This window comes from Montipora capricornis, chromosome 8 (assembly GCF_036669925.1).
Source record: "Montipora capricornis isolate CH-2021 chromosome 8, ASM3666992v2, whole genome shotgun sequence".
Lineage (NCBI taxonomy): Eukaryota > Metazoa > Cnidaria > Anthozoa > Scleractinia > Acroporidae > Montipora > Montipora capricornis.
In genome coordinates this window covers 2506443-2524850 of record NC_090890.1, presented here as the reverse complement: position 1 = coordinate 2524850, position 18408 = coordinate 2506443, and the positions used below count along the sequence as shown (strand labels likewise).

Sequence of the window (18408 nt, the reverse complement as noted above, 5' to 3'; positions counted from 1 at the left end):
GACCGTGCAGAAAGTATCTCTCACTCGTTCGCTTCGCTCACTCGTGAGAGATACTTTCAGGACTCGAAGATAAAATTCATATCCCCAAGCGGCCATGTAATATCCTCTATGTCTATAAGAGACAATTGCTTAAATTGTCCTGATATTAAAGTGCGAGCATCGGTGGAGATGTGAAACACAGAAATGGGTCTATCAATTGTGTTGCTATGGTAAACTGACAACCGTAAACAAGGTTATTAGCGTTTTATGAGGCCCTGACAGGGGAGGGGATGGGGGGGGGGGGGGGTACCGTGTCGCTTGTCTGAATTTTAAAATCACTCGGGTCGGGGTTTAATCGGAATTTTTCTGGGAAAGGATGTCTTTGGTCGGAATTTCATTTTGTGTGCTGTCGTTACTTTTTGAGCCATGACGCTTGTCGGAATTTACCCTGTCAGGGCCTCTTTTATACTGAAGGATAGAGCCACGCCATTGGTGGAGATATAGCAACGTGGATAACAAGAACGAACCATAATTCCCTAATTCGCTCTGAAGAAGGGGTAACGCTCAAGACGTCAGCTAGTCAGTTAATAAACCCATTTCTGTATTAACCCGCCAGCCTCATACAGGACTGCATTTGATTTCACCAAAGACGACTAAATTTCTCAAACTACCCGCTTATGTTCAAAACCATATCACCTGGCCCGACTACTAAGCATTTTCAGGTTCAAAAATCTCTTTACTAATTTGAATTCCACTAAATGAGGGGAGAGCGAACGCTATCTTCTTCACACCTGTACGTGCCCAATTGTCTGTGGAAAAAAGTTCTTTTTTGTGACAGGTCTGTAGTGTGGCAAAAAATAAAATAAAATGAGAGCACCTCAGTAGCCTTTGCGGAGCTGATCAAGAGGATGACCAATAAAATAATCGTATAGGAGACTTCACTCTTTATAAACAATTCTTCTGTTATTAAAACTTTGCAAACCGCAGAACAAAAGAACTTTTGTTTCGACAGCCAACAGATGTCTGGTTAGGCACATTAATAACAAGAGGTGACGAAACAATATTATTTTTAAGAAATTATTTCTTCTCACGCATTCCCCACTTCTTTTGAGCCAAGTGAAAGAAATCAAGATATTAGTGAGTGGCTCCCTCTGGAAACCCTTCCCTCTTGCTTTATAAGGGGAATTTTCCTGGCTGCGAATTACCGGTAGATAAGAAAGTGATTCAGTAGAAAATTACAGTTATTCAAGGTGACGAAAATAAAACCTGTGTAGGCAAAGTTCTTATAAAAGTGACCGAGATAAACTTCCGATCAGGAGTACTTTTCTTTAGGGAAGGCGCAAAAATAGTACTTTTCTCCCCTCTATAAAGAAAAGAGAGCCTGATCGCACGTTATGTAGGAACCAGTGCACTATACTATAGTGTCTTCACGTGACGTCCTGGGTGGCCATATTGGTGATGCTAAACAATGGAACGGTAGCCATGTTGGTGTACCCAACTAATCCTCTGGGAATTGAGCTCTATTATCATGCAAACGATTTCTTTTGTTCGGTGGAAAAACAAGGTTACTGACCACGTGAGTGAAAACACTCAATAATTATGGACTAAAAAAGAACCATGGAAAATAGTTCCGAGCTATTTCATTACATTGATGATAATCTCAAGAGAAAAGTCAAGAATTTTCAATAGTCTCCTACAAACGTTATAAGCTTAGATACTCGGGTAAACAACACCTGACCAGAAGAGACGAGGACACAGTAACTTAATATTTAGTCAAAAAGAAATGTAGTGCCGCACATACCGTAAGTGTTCCCTCAACTGCGAGTTAAAACAGACCCTGAATTATTTTGAGACTTAAATATCATTGCACTTATCAACGTTATTTAATTGAGAAGTAACAAAAAGGAAAGGCTGGAAAATTCAGGCTCGAAAGGAATTTGAACCAATGACCGATGCCGGTGCAAATGAGCCTTCGTGCTAAATGGAAGCTGCTCCCATTTTGTGAAAAAATGACCATTCCACAACTGTGATGACCTAAAATGGCAAAAATCTCAAAATGCCTCGTCTTTATGTACATGAAAACCACACAAAGTCATATATGCACCTTATAAACTACTAAAACTAGTTCCTCCTGTTCAGAATCTGTATTTACAAACATTTTGGGTGGTGTACTCGGAATTGGCACATCTCCAAGGTCAGCTGGGCCTGTTATAAACCTGAAAGGACAATTTAGCGAACGTTTCCAGTCTTTTCTTCAGTTGGAGGGTTTAGGTTTTATTTATTTGTTTATTATTTCCCTTTTTAACCCGTTGACTCCTTGGAGTGAGATACATGTAGATTTAACTCTGTCTAGATAATGCCATACGATTTTACTTGACAATGGGGGGTAGTTCAGGTGTACATTAACTCAAAATGTTTGTCCCCTTTAACAAGGAACTTGTAATTACACCTTAGGAGTGTATTTTTCTCTGCAGCCCTCACTGCAGGTGGAACAAGCAACGTGCTGATTTCAAAAAAGAACGAATGAAGAACGTTCTCCACAGAACAAGGAGAAAATCACTCAGGCAAGGGTGGAGAAAAACCACTCGCGAAGCCCACTAATGGCAACAACAACAACGACATAAATTCAATCCTCATTGGTGCGGGGCTATAGAGTAGTTTTCAATTGACTGTCGAAAGTAATTAGATAATTTCTTTGGTTTGTGATTACTTCACTCAGTGATTGGTTCAAAGTTCTCGCGCCACTTTTTTAACCAATCAGAAGTGAAACCAAACCCAATCGTGGCTCGCGCTTGCACATTTTCCCGCGCTTTGTGTCGGCTATATTTAATTACTTCGAGTTTTGATCGGTGAACTGGATTGTCTCCGTCCTTTTTGATTTGCCAAAGTAATTACTTTGGTTTTGGTTTTACGACACTCATTCGAAAACCGCTCTATTGCGTTTTTCGATTGAGTGTCGAAAGCAATTAGCAAATTGCTTTGGTTTTGCATTACTTCACTCAGTCATTGGTTCAAAGTTCTCGCGCCACTTTTTCAACCAATCAGAAGTGAAACCATACCAACCGTGGCTCGCGCGTGCACATTTTCCCGCGCTTTGTGTCGGTTACGTGTAATTACTTCGAGTTTTGATTGGTTTACTGGATTGCCTCCGTCTTTTTGATTGGCCAAAGTAATTACTTTTTGGTTTTGGTTTTACGATTTGGTTTTACGACACTCGATTGAAACTCACTCTAGATTAGCAATACTACTATTGCTCTAACCAATACGCCATCCCTGCTAGGTCTTGAGAGGATTCAATCCATGGCATTTTTAGTTGATCACTTGCCCCTTGCAAAAGGATCGTTTCTGTTATAAAATTTTCTGTCTTTTGACTAAATTGAGTTTGACAGATTTTTCCGAGATTAACTGTCCAAAAATGTTTCTTTAGGATCAATTTCTGAATACTGAAAATCTGAGATGGGGGCCTTATCATTGGTTTTGCTGAGCTTCCAATTTCCCCTGCCAAGGGTCTCATTCTTCTTATTTACAATTCAAAATCAATTGTACCGAAACGTTGTTCATAAAGTTGTTTTACATGTATTTAGAGCAATAAACAAAACACTTTGTAAAAAACTACACACTGAGGTGTTTTCATTTTAAGATCTTTTTCCACCACAAAACTGTAGTAAGCCACCTTGGCGGGCTTATTATTCTTATATTCAATACATTAATTTTTGGCATTTGCTCCTTGTTTTGTGCTACTTCAGACATGGCAAATCAGTTTATTCTCCTTGCCCCAGTTGTTCAAAAGGTGGATACCGCTATTCACCGGATAAATCACTATCCATTGGATAATACAATAATTGGTTTCGCTATGACTTATCCACTGCATAGTGATTTGTCCGGTGGATTAAGCGTTATCCACCGTTCGAACAACTGGGGCCTGAAGTTGACCAATCAATCAATCAATCAATCTTGAAACCAACTTAATAAAGTCATAGCGTGGGAATGAGGAACCTTGCCCTCAGTATGCGAGCCAGAGGCTCATGTATAAAACGCATGACGCATGACCACAGAGAAATTAATCAAAAAGGCATAAATCAGCACGGATTTAGATGTACTGCCTCTTGACATCCTGCTATGTCGAACACATGCTTTTTAACGTTATGTTGTTAGGAAGGTATACATGCATTCCATCTTAAGATAAATTCACTTTAAGCCCTGTTGATGTCACGTGTTCATTAGCAGGCATTTAATGATCATTTACTCAGACCCCAAATCAGCATTGATCAGCAGCAAAAATTTGGGAAAACCTGATGGGCACTGGGTGCTAAACCGTGCTCTTTATACCACATGTTTTGGTAGGAGGATCTGTGTATGATGCAAATTATGATTGCTTTTCTTTCTAAAGAATCTTGTTGCTGTTCAAGAAATTATTGTTTCAAGAGGGTTGGACCAGGAACCAAAGGACAGTTCACTCCATTAATATTCTTCACTGAACAGAGCAACCAAATCAATACAATGCATTACCTTCCCTGATGAGGCTTGGGTTGAACAACAACATAACCTTGTGATCTTGGATTTTCCGAACTCTGTGTAAAGAAAGATCTTTCAGTCACACATTAAACTTATCCCTTGTACTGCAAACAAAAGCCCAAGTGTTCCTAATAGGGGTCGAAGATAAGCTAAATGCCTTGTGATTTCCGTTGTAACAGCAAGAAGGCCATTCAGTGTCCTGCATGACTGTATAGACTCCAATGTGACTCAGTGGTTGAAATTCAAAGCTAGAAGTCAACTTGAAATGTTGCCCAAACTCCAACAAACCCATATCTCACTCAGTCACATGTAACTAACAAAATGTTTCATTGAATTACAATCTTATTTACACTAGGCCTTAAAAGGAAAAATTTTTGCTCATTGACATTCGGTTGCTCCCTTGAACAGATCTGGGAATGTTCCCCGGGGGGAGGGGGGTACTCCCTTATATGGGCTATATAGGTATGTGCGGCCCCAAAGGGTAGGCTTTTTCAGCAGTTTTGGTCATAAATAGGGTATCCATTTTTGCACTCTACTCTTGAATTCGTTTTTTATTTAGAAGCTACTTCTTTATCATCTAACCTACCTAATAAAAGCAGATAAACATTGCCTTTAACATTGGTCTGAACTAGGGAAATAATTATAAGGCAGGTCTGCACCAGGGTATTGATTTAAGGGTCAGGTCATAAATTTGGTATCAAATTTTTGGTCAGGTCATAAATAGGGTAGGGAAAATCGCAGATTTTGGTCATAAATAGGGTAAGGTCATAAATAGGGTAAGGTTCCCCCCGGGGAATGTTCAAACAAAACATAAGAAACCTACCTCGAGATTGATTGTAGAAGGAAACAGGCTAGAAACCAGGTATTTGTAGAGTGTACGCATGTCTTCTTGTTCAAGGCCACTCCTTAAGTTAATCAACCAGAACAAAACAGTACCATCATTACATTTATCAAATGATATCTACATTATCCTTGTAAACATTTTAAATAAATGTTGTAGTCATTATGGGACAGTAACAGTCCCGTTGTTCTTCCATTCCTTTTTATGAATATGATGTTAATTTAAACAGGCAATGGGGCGCAAAGTGTGGGTAGACTTTCATACACCGGGTGAAAATGGCACATTGAAGACAAAAGAACCATGATTGTTATTCTGATTAGGTCTTGTTATTTTGGTTTTGTTCTTTTATTTGATGGACATTATTTATTTCAGATGCAGTATATGAAAGACCAGCCAAAGTGCTGAGTTAGGTTTTAACAATCTTGTGTATAGACATTTCTTCTCTGCTGTTTCTTCCACATTTTTGTCAACTAGATTTGGCTTTTGGCAAAGCATTTTGAAACATTTTATAAAACAGCAAAATTTGACATAAAAATAATAAAAATATCATAAAAATAATCAACAAAGTCCAGTAATGAACAAAATGATATATTTTTTATATGAAATGCATCATATATTGCACTGTGGGTATGAAATCAAAATAATGAAACCATGTTGCCTCGCAGTTATGAGCACAATTTTATTATTGCTTCGAGAAGCCTGAAAAATTTAGGACTTCAATGGGGTTTGAACCTGCGACCTCGCGACACCAGTGAGACGCTCTAACCAATTGAGCTATGAAGCCACTGATGTTGATTTCATACCTCCAGTGCAACATATGATGCCTTTCATATATATCATTTCATTCATTAATTAACTCATCACTCATCACAGACACATGTGAACCCAGAAACGACCAGCTCCCAATGACAGTGGCTTCATAGCTCAGTTGGTTAGAGCATAGAGCATCGCACTGGTATCTTGAGGTCACAGGTTCAAACCCCGTTGAAGTCCTGAATTTTTCAGGCTTCTCAATGCAATTATTGTAAAATTGTGCTCATAACTGTGAGGCAACATGGTTTCATTTGATTTCATACCCGCAGTGCAATATATGATGCCTTTCATATAAATCATTTCATTAATTAATTCACTCATCACTCATCACAGGAACATGTGAACCCTCAGTGGCTTCATAGCTCAGTTGGTAAGAGCGTCGCACTGGTATCGTGAGGTCGCGGGTTCAAACCCAGTAGAACGTCAAGTAACCTGTAGACACTGTAAGAGGCAGCAATGCACTACTCACCACACAAGCTTTTCTGAATATAAAAATGCAGTGTACGTCACTTGGCTAGAAGGAGAAAGAACACGTTTAACCTCAATCACATTTTTCACTGCAAGAAAAAATTCCTTTAAGTAGAGAGAACAAAACAATAATGGGTGACTGCTACAAAATATTCTCAGTTTTACCTGAAGGTATGTTCAATCACATTTACAAAGGACTGGATCCTTAGGAAGGTCTTTTTATCCAGAGGAAGAAAATTGATTCCTGTCAATAAATATGACTGATGGTCATGACAAAGATAAACTTTTGTGCACTACAGATTCAAGAACTTTCCAGAAGTCCATTTTCAAAACTCAAGGATGTCTTCTCTGCATATGCATGTCCATGTTGGGCACAAAATTCGGTTTTCAAGACACATGTGAACACTAGGGCTTTACTGTTTTAAAGACTTTCATAAAATAATGACTGAAATTACCAGCCTTCAGATTTGTCTACTGAGCATGAAGGAAACTTTCCAAAATAATCCTTGCTTTAAAACCTCTTTGTATCACCTTATAGGAAAGGTATATCAATGAGCTTGCGACCAGTAATTCAACCTGTACTCGTACTCATTTTAACTTGTACAACCCTTAGTAAAATCTGAATGACAGTTTTATCTGGTTGTGAACAAAGGAAAATCTAAAGTTACTTAAAAAAAAAAAAAAAAATTGTTTATTGTTAGTTAACTGACCTGTGAACACATCCAGCAAGTCAAATTGAGAAAAATTAAAAGTCTGTAAATACTGCAAAAGATTAACACCAAAGTCAGGTACTAGCACCATTACAAAAACTTTAAGGGCCCACAGACGGATTTTTTGCGCGCTGCTAGGAAAAGTGAAATGTTACTTCCGGTGACTGACGTCATCATATTATAGTGAGCTCACCAGAAAACCCACTCACAAGCAAAACTCATCGCACAAACTGTTGTTTGCATCGAAGGTTTTTCCTCGCCCTTCCTCGCACTCGTTCTCAGATCAACTGCGCATGTGTAAATGAACTGACTTCGGTTTGAGAAAAACCTAAATTTCCGGCGGTCTTTAAATTGGAATAATTTGTTTTCATATGGCACGTTTCACCTCGGAAGTCCAAATACAGACTATAGGTAAGCATTGCTTTTTTCAAATCATCTTTTTTGAAAATTCTATGGGTATTTCAGTATCGTTTACAGTATCTCTCTTAAAAGAACATTTTTCAAAATAAAAAGAAAAACATGCTTGGCTGGATGCAAAAACAAATGCAAATTATGAAACCACTGATTAAATACCCAAATTGTGTAGCACGTAGACAAATTTAGAGTTTTCTTTTATTGGTCACATGACCATGGGCGTGGCATGATGACGTCATATTTAAGGTCATTGGTTTACAAAAGTTGGAAACTGACCAAAATAATGCCAAATTCTTTCAAATTAGTTAACTATTACATCCTTAGCAACGCACCCCAAAAAATACGTCAGTAGGCCCTTAAAAACCTCCCACTTTGGTCTGTAAAAGTCATGTAGGTCTCAACCTTGTCAAAAAGGCAATGGAAGGATGGGGGAGGTCATCAAAGATTAATAAACCTAAGGTAGACAGACAAACTTTACGAACAATAAGGACAGTGTATAAACAGGAGCACAGTTACAAGGTTATTGAGTGGGAAGAAATGAGTCTCAGAACTTTTTCCTTACAATTCTACAAACTTACAGATGTATAGAAATGTTCGACTCTCTTGCGCAAGGCTTCAAGATTGTAGGTTTCCAAAATATATGTGAATGTTCCATTAAACAACTGGTAGAGGAGAAAAAAAAATGTTGCTAATAAGTTGAATGAGGAGCAGGTTCTAGTGAAACAAACAAAAGAGCATAGTGGAAAGACAGAATTTAGTTTTTTCTGACCTTGAACATTTTGTATGCTTGCTTTAACACTGAATCAAGAACTGAGTCCTGTTTTGAACAAAATGGGTCACAGTGTCAGTAGTGTAAAGCTGTCATGTACATGTGATGCTTTCTTAAGTAAAGGCTACACCTCTGCTACAATTCCCAACTTAATTGTACAACTCTCTAATCAAGGAATTCAGGTCAGTCATCCTTAGTTTGTCACACCTTTTGCTGTACTGATGTCACTATATCTATAAACTGACTATTTTTGGGCACTTGTGAAATGCCACCTTTACTACAAATTTCTCTCAATGTGCTCTCTTTTCCAGATAATCATGGCGTTTTAGAGACCTTTCCAGAATTGGCAGTGTAATTATTATTGTTATCTTAGTCACTCAGTGTTGTGTCACATATTAGCATTACATGCGTCTCTTGAAGACCTTAAGTACAGCAAAGTACATGTAAGTTAAGAGACTTGTTGCCAATGCATAACAGGCTCATACACTTCAAGCTTATTGGACTTTAGATAATAATGTCTGTAGTTTTAGTAAGTACCAACTATATTTTAACTGATTCTTTCAAACCTAGGATTAAAACTCATTTTGACAATGACAACATGAAGTCGTCCAAATGTGATCATCAATTTTGCTATTGAAATGTGGAGTTTCAGAGTGTTCTTTCAAATACTGTATGGCATGCCCCCAGAAATCCCAAGCAAAGGGGCCATTAGGCCTTTTGTTGATACAATTAATGGGTTAATCTACTCAAACCAGTCGGCAAGTTGACATAGAAATGACCTTGAAACCCCTGACAGAGTAGAGAGTGCATAATTGGCTACTACATGGATGAAATAAACAAGTTTATCTCTAAAAGTACTCTAAACTTGTATAATTGTTAGCCACGGAGACATCTACATAATTATTATCCCTTTGTGAAGCACTGTCACAAAATATAAGTCTAATAATGGCCTGAAAAAAACAATGTGTGCCCTGCTTTATTCAGAAGCCAGTCGGAGCTACACACCCTTCCAATGAAATGGAGCAGTGGGGTGGGAAGAGATTGTAAAGAGCACAGTGTATTGTCCAATAAATTAAAATGTGGACAAAGCCAGGCCTTTAGCTACCTACCATTTCTAAGGTTAAGGATCTGGTGCTCTAACAATACTGGAGTTCCAGGTTCCCTTTATTTTGGCAGGAAATGTTCAAATAACTACACCTGTATTATTCTTTTTCAGCATAGCTTATCGTGTGCAGCCTGTTACGTGACTTCAGGTCAAAATGAATTCACAGACAACTGCGTTTTAAATTTCCTTATTATAATGTTCATGATTGTGAGTATTAAAGTCACTATAATTTTAAAGAATGTGTACTACATGTACACACTACAGCTTCATATGTTTTGCAACGTGGTTCAAACTTTTTACTCTGCAAGGCAATGTTCTTGGTTCAAATTTTCTCTGTTATTTTGTCTGTTATTGTTTTTTAAGTAGAAGTTTGTTGCAAGTGCTTGTGTTCCCCTTCATTCCCTTATTAGTTCATCATGTATTGTTTCTTTGTGGTAAATTGGTTGTGATTGAGTAAATCATGGCCAGGCTGTGTGGTTTAGGTTGGAAGGGCTCTCAGTTGCATGTGAGAACAGCTGTTTTTTCTTGTACTGCGCAGTGCTGCAAAATGTCATTTCAATGGCATTCCATCTCCCATTAAGAGGAACACCCACACTATATGAAACATAGATGAATGCGAATGTACCACTTTATAAATACTGCTAAATTGATTACTAAGAAATATACACTCTAAACTGTATTATACACCAAGAAGAAATACTTGCACTGACCAAGACATCTTCATCATGGTACTCAATGATCATCTTGCCATCTTTTGCCATCTTCTCACTGAAAGGGATGCTGACTGTCTTAAGAATGCAAACAATAACGCAACGATAAATGTACAGTCGTGTAACAATTATACCACTTCAAAATGAACACATGTACAGGTAAAATGAAGGCTAACAATATTCACTGCAAGCGAAGGATAAGAGCCCCCGAAAAATGCCAACAGCGGGTCGGCAACCCAGCCCCTCTGATGGACATGAGGAATGCCAAGATTACAACTCTCTTCAAGAAAAAAAAAAAGCTAGAGAAGTGACTGCAACAATTACAGAGGAATTTCTCTACTAAGCATACAAAAGTCATGTAGTTGGCAAAGTCTGCCCTGCCATCATCCTAATCCACCTGCAGAAGCTGGCAAAAGTGTCACACCATGACGACCGTGAGTCACAGTGCAGCTTACAAGCTGAGATATCAATAGTAGACAAGGTCTTCTCCCTTCATCCTCCTCAGATGATGCCCATGTTGGTAGCTTTCATCAATCTCAAAAAGGCATTTGATGTGGTACCAGAGACAGCCTATTCAAGATTCTCAAAAAGATTGGCTGTCCACCAAAACTACAGAGCTCATGAAGGAGATAGTGCAGTTCAATGGCAGCAACTCTGAGCCTTTCAGCATCTGTAGCCGTGTCAAGCAAGACTACATCCTTGCTCCCACACTCTCGGTATTCTTTGCCATGTTAGGAAAGCACTCTAATCAAGGGAACCTACCTAGGTAGCAGATAAGATGGTAGGCTGCTCAACCTCAGATCCAACACAAAGGTATGGAAGACCCTCATCAGGGATATTCTATTTGCATAAAATGCAGCAGATGTGACACACCTAACAGGAATTCCAGTTATTGATGGATCACTTCTCCCAGGCTTGCAAGGACGTCTGGCTGACAATGAGCTCAAATTAGACAAATCACTATCCTGGGATAGGATTAACAGTAGCACCACTGGTCAACAGCATCGACCACTATGTGATAGAGGTTGTTAATCAGTTTGGTGAAAACAAAGATGGAAATGGATATGTCATCAGCACACTGTTGTATGGCAGCAGTACTGTTCATGGACCACATAATTCATACAAGACAGTAGAATCAATTCAATGTCACCTTCCATCTGAGAAGCCTATACTACATCCTGGGCATCTCTTTGCAAGACAAAGTCCTGTCTTGCCCTGCTTCAACAGCACCATCTCCACTACGTTGGAGGATGTCCACACGCTAAAGGACGTCCTCTATGTTACATGTAAGCTGGTTGGAGGGACAATTAGAATCAAGAGCAGTTATGAAAGCCCTTGAAGGTGATCACTAAATTGCAAGGTGCATGCTAAATCAACTCCTCAAGGCCATGGGAGGAAGGGGGGGGGGGGGGGGGAGGGATTACAGTACTTAAAAAATGGTTGCACAGAAAGAAGCACAGCAATGCCAGCAGACCAAGGACTAGACAAAGATACTGCCTTTGCAATCCAGACTGCCACTCATCCACTGGTCTCTTATAAAAGCAACAAGCCATTCAAGGATGTCATAAAGAGAAATATAAAAGCCCTCGACATTGACACTGAGTCCTGGGAGAACCTTGCAGCTGACTACCCAAGTTGGGTGGGCTCTCTAAATCAACTCCTCAAGTCAGGAGAGGGGAAAAGCTGATGAATGAAATTGTTAAAAGTGGTTGCAAAGAAAGAAGAACAGCAATACCACCCTTGCAGTCGAGACTCACACATTGGTCTCTTTAGCAAATTCAGCTGCACTGCTCTAGCCAAGCAGACAGCTCCCACTAGAGATGGATGCATCGCATCAGACGGTGGCCTACTACTACAGCACTGTAATCATTATGGTGAATGAATGCATTAACCTAAAGGTGATTCCCATCCTGGCTTGCTTTTTTGAGAGTTGTTTGAAGAAATGGAGAAAACAACTCAGTAAAGACAATACATGCTCTGAAGACCTGTCACAAACAAAAACAACCTGACCTTAGCCAATCAAGATTAAGTAATCATCTACTTTAGATTACCAAAAGCGCTTTCATGATTATTAAAAATTGCCCCCTTAGTCAGACAATTAGTGTTCAGTACCATAATTTCCTCCTTTTGAAATACAATATGGTGATAAAAAAATATCTGAAATGTTTTTCAGGCTACAGTGTAAACTTAGTTACTGGCTTGGAGCAAGCGTACTCAGTACTTGGCATGGCATTGGCATTTATGGCCGTACAGCATGGTCCGCTGGCAAGTCATTAGCATTCTGGCATTTTCCAGCACTGTTACTTTTCAGGGCATGATGTCAGGGCATTGCAGCATTCTCTGCGTCAGCAGTATTCTGATGTGATCTACTGTATGTGTGCACCTTAGCATGTGTTTGTAGTTTTACTGGGTATGGGGAGTTTCGTGTGCCTCGCTTATTCTTAGTTTATGTTTATAGTGTTTCTTTCCAGCTTATTGTCCGATAGTGTTTTGTAGTGGTTTGCTGTCACTACATCATTGTCTAAGTAAGTTGTTAGGATTACTTTCTACCACCTTTGGGGATTTTTCATGATCTTTTTAATTGCTCTGCGGGCCATTTGTTGAATGCTTGTCCAATTCACGCAGGTGTTTCCCTCACTATGACACAGTCAACCATGCTCAACCTACAGCAGCTTCTCGGCTGTCATGTTTTTTGGAATTACTTACTGTGGCACCGTCACCTTCTGCTGCTCCAGAGGTAGTTACAGCAACCTATTCAGGAACATCCACTTCTCTTTCAAACGAAATTTCAGGAATGGCCATGCTTTGGGGAAGTCATTGTCGGTCATCATCTCTGCTGTTCAACGGGTATAGTAAGGTTACCAGAATTCGCTGTCCATCTGGGCCTGCCATCACTGGCTCCAACTCGTCCTGCCTTGCACAAACTTTCGCTTTATCAGTTATGGCTACTCATGTGACAAGTGTTTCATCAGGTTTGGACAGTTCCGTTTCCTCACCTTCATTTTGACATGGTGTTTGTTGTTGCCCTCTACTTTTAGCAATTTTTGCAGTTTTTGTTCAAATTGCTCAAAGGTAGTTCAATGTTGTGAAATTTGTAATACTTGTAGCTGAGTGCATTTCTGGACTTAAGTGGGTCTGGGACACGCCCCCAATCCTGCTAAAATGATATCATGAATCACTAACTACACTGTAGTAACGGTCAGTTTGTGGATTTGGTCAGCCAATCTCTGGTCGGTTCAACAGGAACCGCAAACCTTTCTGGAAGGCAACTCGCTGGTATCAAAAGAGTGTCAAGTGGTTGAAATTCAGGACATTTTTACTTTAGGTAAGGCCTTCACAATATTTCAAATGGTGATGTTTGCTGCCAACCCTCATCAATGGTCAGACCTTACCAAATACAAACTTTTGATCACTTAAACTGCTCACCAGTCACCAGTAACCTCAATTTGCTGGCATACATCCTGCTGTGCTCCAAGTTACAGAACCCCCCTCCCCACCCCCCAACCCTGACAAGCTGGACAGGCCTTCTATCTGCCTGTCCATCTTGGATATTGAGCTTGACTCTACAACTCTACAAGCTCAGCTTCCACCTGAGAAGTGAGAGAGGATCATTTCCCTGCTGGGTACGTGGTCTGGTAAGCATTTCTGCCAGAGGAGAATGTCATGCTAACGTTGGGCAGCGCATTGCCTTAGTTTCTTTGGTTTCTGTTGTAAAGCCGAGTTCACAACTAATCCGCGATTTGACCCTAGCATCCATCTGGCAGTTAGTAATGTGCAGGCTGATGTGTTGGTGGATCCCACATGTTTCAAGATACACACCAAGTGCTCAAAAGACAGATCCCTTTCGGATGGCTTGAACCATCGATGTGGACCACGGCAACTCAGTGTTATCTGCCCAGTGGTGGCCATCAGTAACTTTTCAGCATTGCATGGCCCTGCGCCAGGGCTGTTGTTTTAGGTAGGGCACTGCTGTTTTTCCATGCTGGGTTGGGTGCCTCAGGTTTGGTCACCTGAGGACTGTGGCTTTAGCCAAAGGTCCTTTCAGCATGGTTGGTGGGGTTCACACTTGGGTCGCAGGTTCTACCAACTTCCTCTTTTGGTAGGAGGTTCCAGCCCCCATGTTCCTAGGAACCCAACCTCCACGTGCGACTTAGGGATTAAACAAGATTATGATGATAAGGCACTGTACATGTGTACACAGCAGCAAGAACATTAGTATGTTCTTTCTAAGCCTCACTTACATTTATAATAAATATCATGTACTAAGTATCATATATTATTTAAATTAAGTTCACTCTTGATTATGTTTTTAACGCAAGGTTCACCAAAAAGTTACACACAATTTTTTCAGTGTACATAACCATCTATTGAGACCAAATTTGTAATTACCATTATCATCCAAAATTCTGGTTCTGCTTCAAAGAAAACCTGCCTTGCTTTCTGTGTGTGAAGGGAATTGCAGGGCTTGTTAGGTGAGAATGTCCTCAAGAGAAAAGAAAAGAGAGAGTAATTTTTCACTGTAACTATTCTATTATTTCTACTGTACCTTATAATGTGTTATAAACGATGAAATGATACATGAAATGGATCACAAATGTATATTGAACTGAGGATATGAAACCAAGTGAAGCTACGTGTATGATCCTTGCAGTAATGAACGCAACTTTTGCAATTGCGTTGAGACGCCTGAAAAATTCACGACTTCAACAAATGACCAGCACCCAACATCAGTGGCTTCATGTAGCTCAGTTGGTTTAGAGCATTGCATGCGTATCGTGAGGTCACAAGTTCAACCCCCCAGTTGAAGTCCTGAATTTTTCAAGCTTCTCTATGCAATTGCAAAAATTGCGTTCATAACTGCAAGGATCACAGCTTCATTTAATGTGTTATAAACTATATTTATCCCTGCAGCTTAAGTCTTCCTTTTTTTAACTCTTAAAAATTAAAGCATTCTTGTTCATGAAAATTGAATGGTTAATTTACAGGTTAATAAAGGAACACTTTTCACAACTGGCTCCACTTACACTAGATAATAAAATGATAATGATAAATCCATCTTACTGTGTAAACTTTACCAAAGCCTCACAAAGTCCAATATTTTTTATTTTTTTGTCAATGTCCTCTCCAGTTGGAATGTACAGAACAATCTTCTCCTTTTCCTGTGGTACGTATAAGATGAAAGATCAGTCAATCACAGAATGATGGACACTGATTGTTTATGGCATTAAGCTATGAAAAATATTATTATAATTCACCATGGTCAAAAGAAATTAAGATGCATGCATTTACTTAAATTAATAATTTATGATACTTCAATAAATGAAACATGAACCACATCAAATTAAGATGCTGAAAGCCAGGAGGAAAAGTCAGTCATTTAAAAACCTTACAATTGTCATAAATGTAATTTAAATTTTACACTTCTTGAGCAATAACTCTTCCTTGAATAAGCTGTCTTGTATTATTACATGTAGCTCACAACCAGTAGCATCATAATAATTGTTGTAAACATTATGGTAATAGTATTTTTCCTTACACATTAAGTTATCATACAATGATTGGCAACTTAAGCGCATCTAATAATACTGGTAAAATTTTTATACACAAAAAAAGTTTCTTCATTCTGATTAGCTAAGGGGAAATATTAATGTAGCTTTCAGGAACAGTGCAGAAAAGAGGTAACTACAGTGTAATCATAGTAAGTTTAACCTTCGTACAATTTTTGCATGATAACCTACATGTAATGCGCTGATAAATTGAAACTTCAACTCCCCCCCTCCTCCCCCGGGCACACCACGGGCAATTGACTATCCTCTGTGCCCGGGGAGTGGGGAATTTGACCTTTGCCTGCATGGAATGGGGAAAATTGAACTGGAAGTGTTAGGTTTCAAATGTTTTTTTTTTTCGGGCGCCAAAGTCGCTAACATCTATAAAACATGTGTTAGGACGACATGGAAGAGTTTAAAGGAAGAAATGCAGCATTTGTGAGCGATTGGCTTACAAAAAAGGTCTTTAAAAGGTCTTTATTAAAGATGTCAGGAGCCAATGATGATTGTTCTTTAGTAGCTAGGGTTTGACAGACAAATCTGGCGATAGGGTAGGGCATTTGAACACCATTTTGGCTTGAGGGGGCGGGAATTTGAATGACCCGATCTTTAAAAAGTTCAAATGCGTGGGCTTTGCCTTGGGGGGGGGGGGGAAGAGTTGAAGTTTTGCGTTGATGGGCGCATAATATGGTTGCATTGCTTCTTAGTCACAGTCAGCAATCAAGCTCTCCACTAGAGTTTTGTGCAAGATTGCTATAAATCTCCCATGAAACTCTAACGGCAATTTTTTGCAACCAGGTGTTTGGAATTTTTTTCAAAAACTTCAACAGCTAGCAAGGGAATTTTAATCATCCTTGGGAATTGGTTGAGGGTGCAAACAAAAAAGGAGAGAACCAACAGGTAACATTGTACTGTGCAGTCTGTGAAGCATGACTGTTTATTTAGTCGCCCTAGTATAGTTGAATGTGAAAATATGCAGAATAGTAGTTCCTATTAACATGACATTATTTTGCTTACACGCCATAATGCAGGAGCTTCACAATCGATGGAAATTGACGATCGGAAAAACAATTGATCAATAGATGGCAATAGATTATGGTTAATTAATTGCCATTGATTGGCATCTGCAAATTGATGACCAATCGATAATCATGCAAAAGTAGTGGCGAACTTCATCGAGTGTCATCGATTGGTGTTCCTATTGATAATCGACGAAAATCGATGTTATTGAATTGATCTATTTTCATCGATTATCGATGACATTGACAATCGATAATGTACAAAAACTTGCGCGATCGATTATCAACATCAATCGATTAATTGAAGTCGATTGACATCGATTGTCATCGATCATCGATTCCATCGATTTAATTATACTTTTTTCAGGTCCTGCATAATGCAAACAATTAAGTTATTAATGGTTAGGTTTTAGACCATCGCTTTTGCGTGAAACGGCATAAGTCAGGCTGCTGCTTTTGATAGAAACATCACATTTCTCTCATTATAGCTCGTCTCTCTCTGCTGAAAAGTTACTTGTTACCTGTTCCATGTTTTTCAGCCTGAGGTACGTTTGCCGTTTGCAGCGATGCTAAATAACCTAAACCTCTCTGGCAAAATCACATAGATTAGGTTGCCGGATGAAATGCTCTAATGAGGCTGTGGTAAGTGAAATAAGCTGACTTACCATTCCTTCCTTTGGCCCGAAAGTGGAGTTGTAAATAAAGAAATTAACCAAGCCTGGAGATGTCTTCATGGACGCCATCTTGACAATCCACGCTCTTACACGGCCTAATGAGTGAAAAAGTAGAACGACCGCTGCAAAATAAGTCGGCGATCAAAACATCCAAGATGGCGGCTTGTGCCGAAGAGTTTCAAAGATCTCGCGAGTGAAAGATGACTTTTTGCTGGAAATGTAAAGCAGTTAGGATTCTCACTTACTGTATCTGTTCGTAGTTTTGGCGTCAGAATTTTATATGATCAACGATGGATGACATATCCGTTAGGAAGCGAGAGCTAGAGAACAAACTTGCTCAGGTATTTCCGATCCAAATTGCATTTTGAATGTACAAGTATATACCTTAATAAGGCTAAAGCCAGGGGCTTAAGTGGTCTATGGTCAAAAAAACATGGAGTTATTTTCTGTTGTTTTAAATTATACATTTTTATTTTGCCACACTACACGCAAGTTGACAAAGGAAAAAAAAAACGATAGAAGGAAATTAAATCAAAGTGCCAAAAAGTGGCGTGACCTCCGGAAGCCTTGATCATTGAACTTGATGGAAATCCCGAGGCTTACAGAGTAAGACTAGCGCTTCCCCGATTACAGTTCAATCATAACATATTATTAATACTCACACTGTAATGCGGTTATCAAATGATTTTTTAAAAAAAATCCAAAAGAGGGAACGAAAGTATGATACATGACTGACAAAACCGTATAAATGTATATGTTAATATAGGCTTAAAAGTACAGAAAATACTGGAAACGATACAATTGTCATTCACACAACTAATAGTTGTTAATTATGTTTTTTTTTT

The 18408-nt window shown here is 39.2% G+C and overlaps 2 protein-coding genes across 2 annotated transcripts in view; one reads left to right on the top strand and one right to left on the bottom strand.

Annotated features, from left to right (window-relative positions):
* The window catches only part of LOC138058922 (vacuolar fusion protein CCZ1 homolog), a 25171-nt gene extending 7504 nt beyond the window's left edge, over nucleotides 1–17667 (bottom strand). Inside the window, exons 1-12 of the mRNA XM_068904381.1 lie at nucleotides 17555–17667; nucleotides 15386–15483; nucleotides 14714–14807; nucleotides 10325–10402; nucleotides 8510–8557; nucleotides 8319–8402; nucleotides 7327–7378; nucleotides 6782–6860; nucleotides 6618–6662; nucleotides 5318–5399; nucleotides 4489–4550; nucleotides 2084–2195 (exon numbers count right to left, since the gene is read on the bottom strand). Coding sequence (XP_068760482.1) covers nucleotides 2084–2195; nucleotides 4489–4550; nucleotides 5318–5399; nucleotides 6618–6662; nucleotides 6782–6860; nucleotides 7327–7378; nucleotides 8319–8402; nucleotides 8510–8557; nucleotides 10325–10402; nucleotides 14714–14807; nucleotides 15386–15483; nucleotides 17555–17632 — 912 coding nt within the window. The 5' untranslated portion in view covers nucleotides 17633–17667. The remainder of the gene's footprint in view (nucleotides 1–2083; nucleotides 2196–4488; nucleotides 4551–5317; nucleotides 5400–6617; nucleotides 6663–6781; nucleotides 6861–7326; nucleotides 7379–8318; nucleotides 8403–8509; nucleotides 8558–10324; nucleotides 10403–14713; nucleotides 14808–15385; nucleotides 15484–17554) is intronic.
* A 45-nt stretch (nucleotides 17668–17712) lies between these two features.
* The window catches only part of LOC138058924 (exocyst complex component 7-like), a 31969-nt gene continuing 31273 nt past the window's right edge, over nucleotides 17713–18408 (top strand). Inside the window, 1 exon segment of the mRNA XM_068904382.1 lies at nucleotides 17713–17904. Coding sequence (XP_068760483.1) covers nucleotides 17854–17904 — 51 coding nt within the window. The 5' untranslated portion in view covers nucleotides 17713–17853.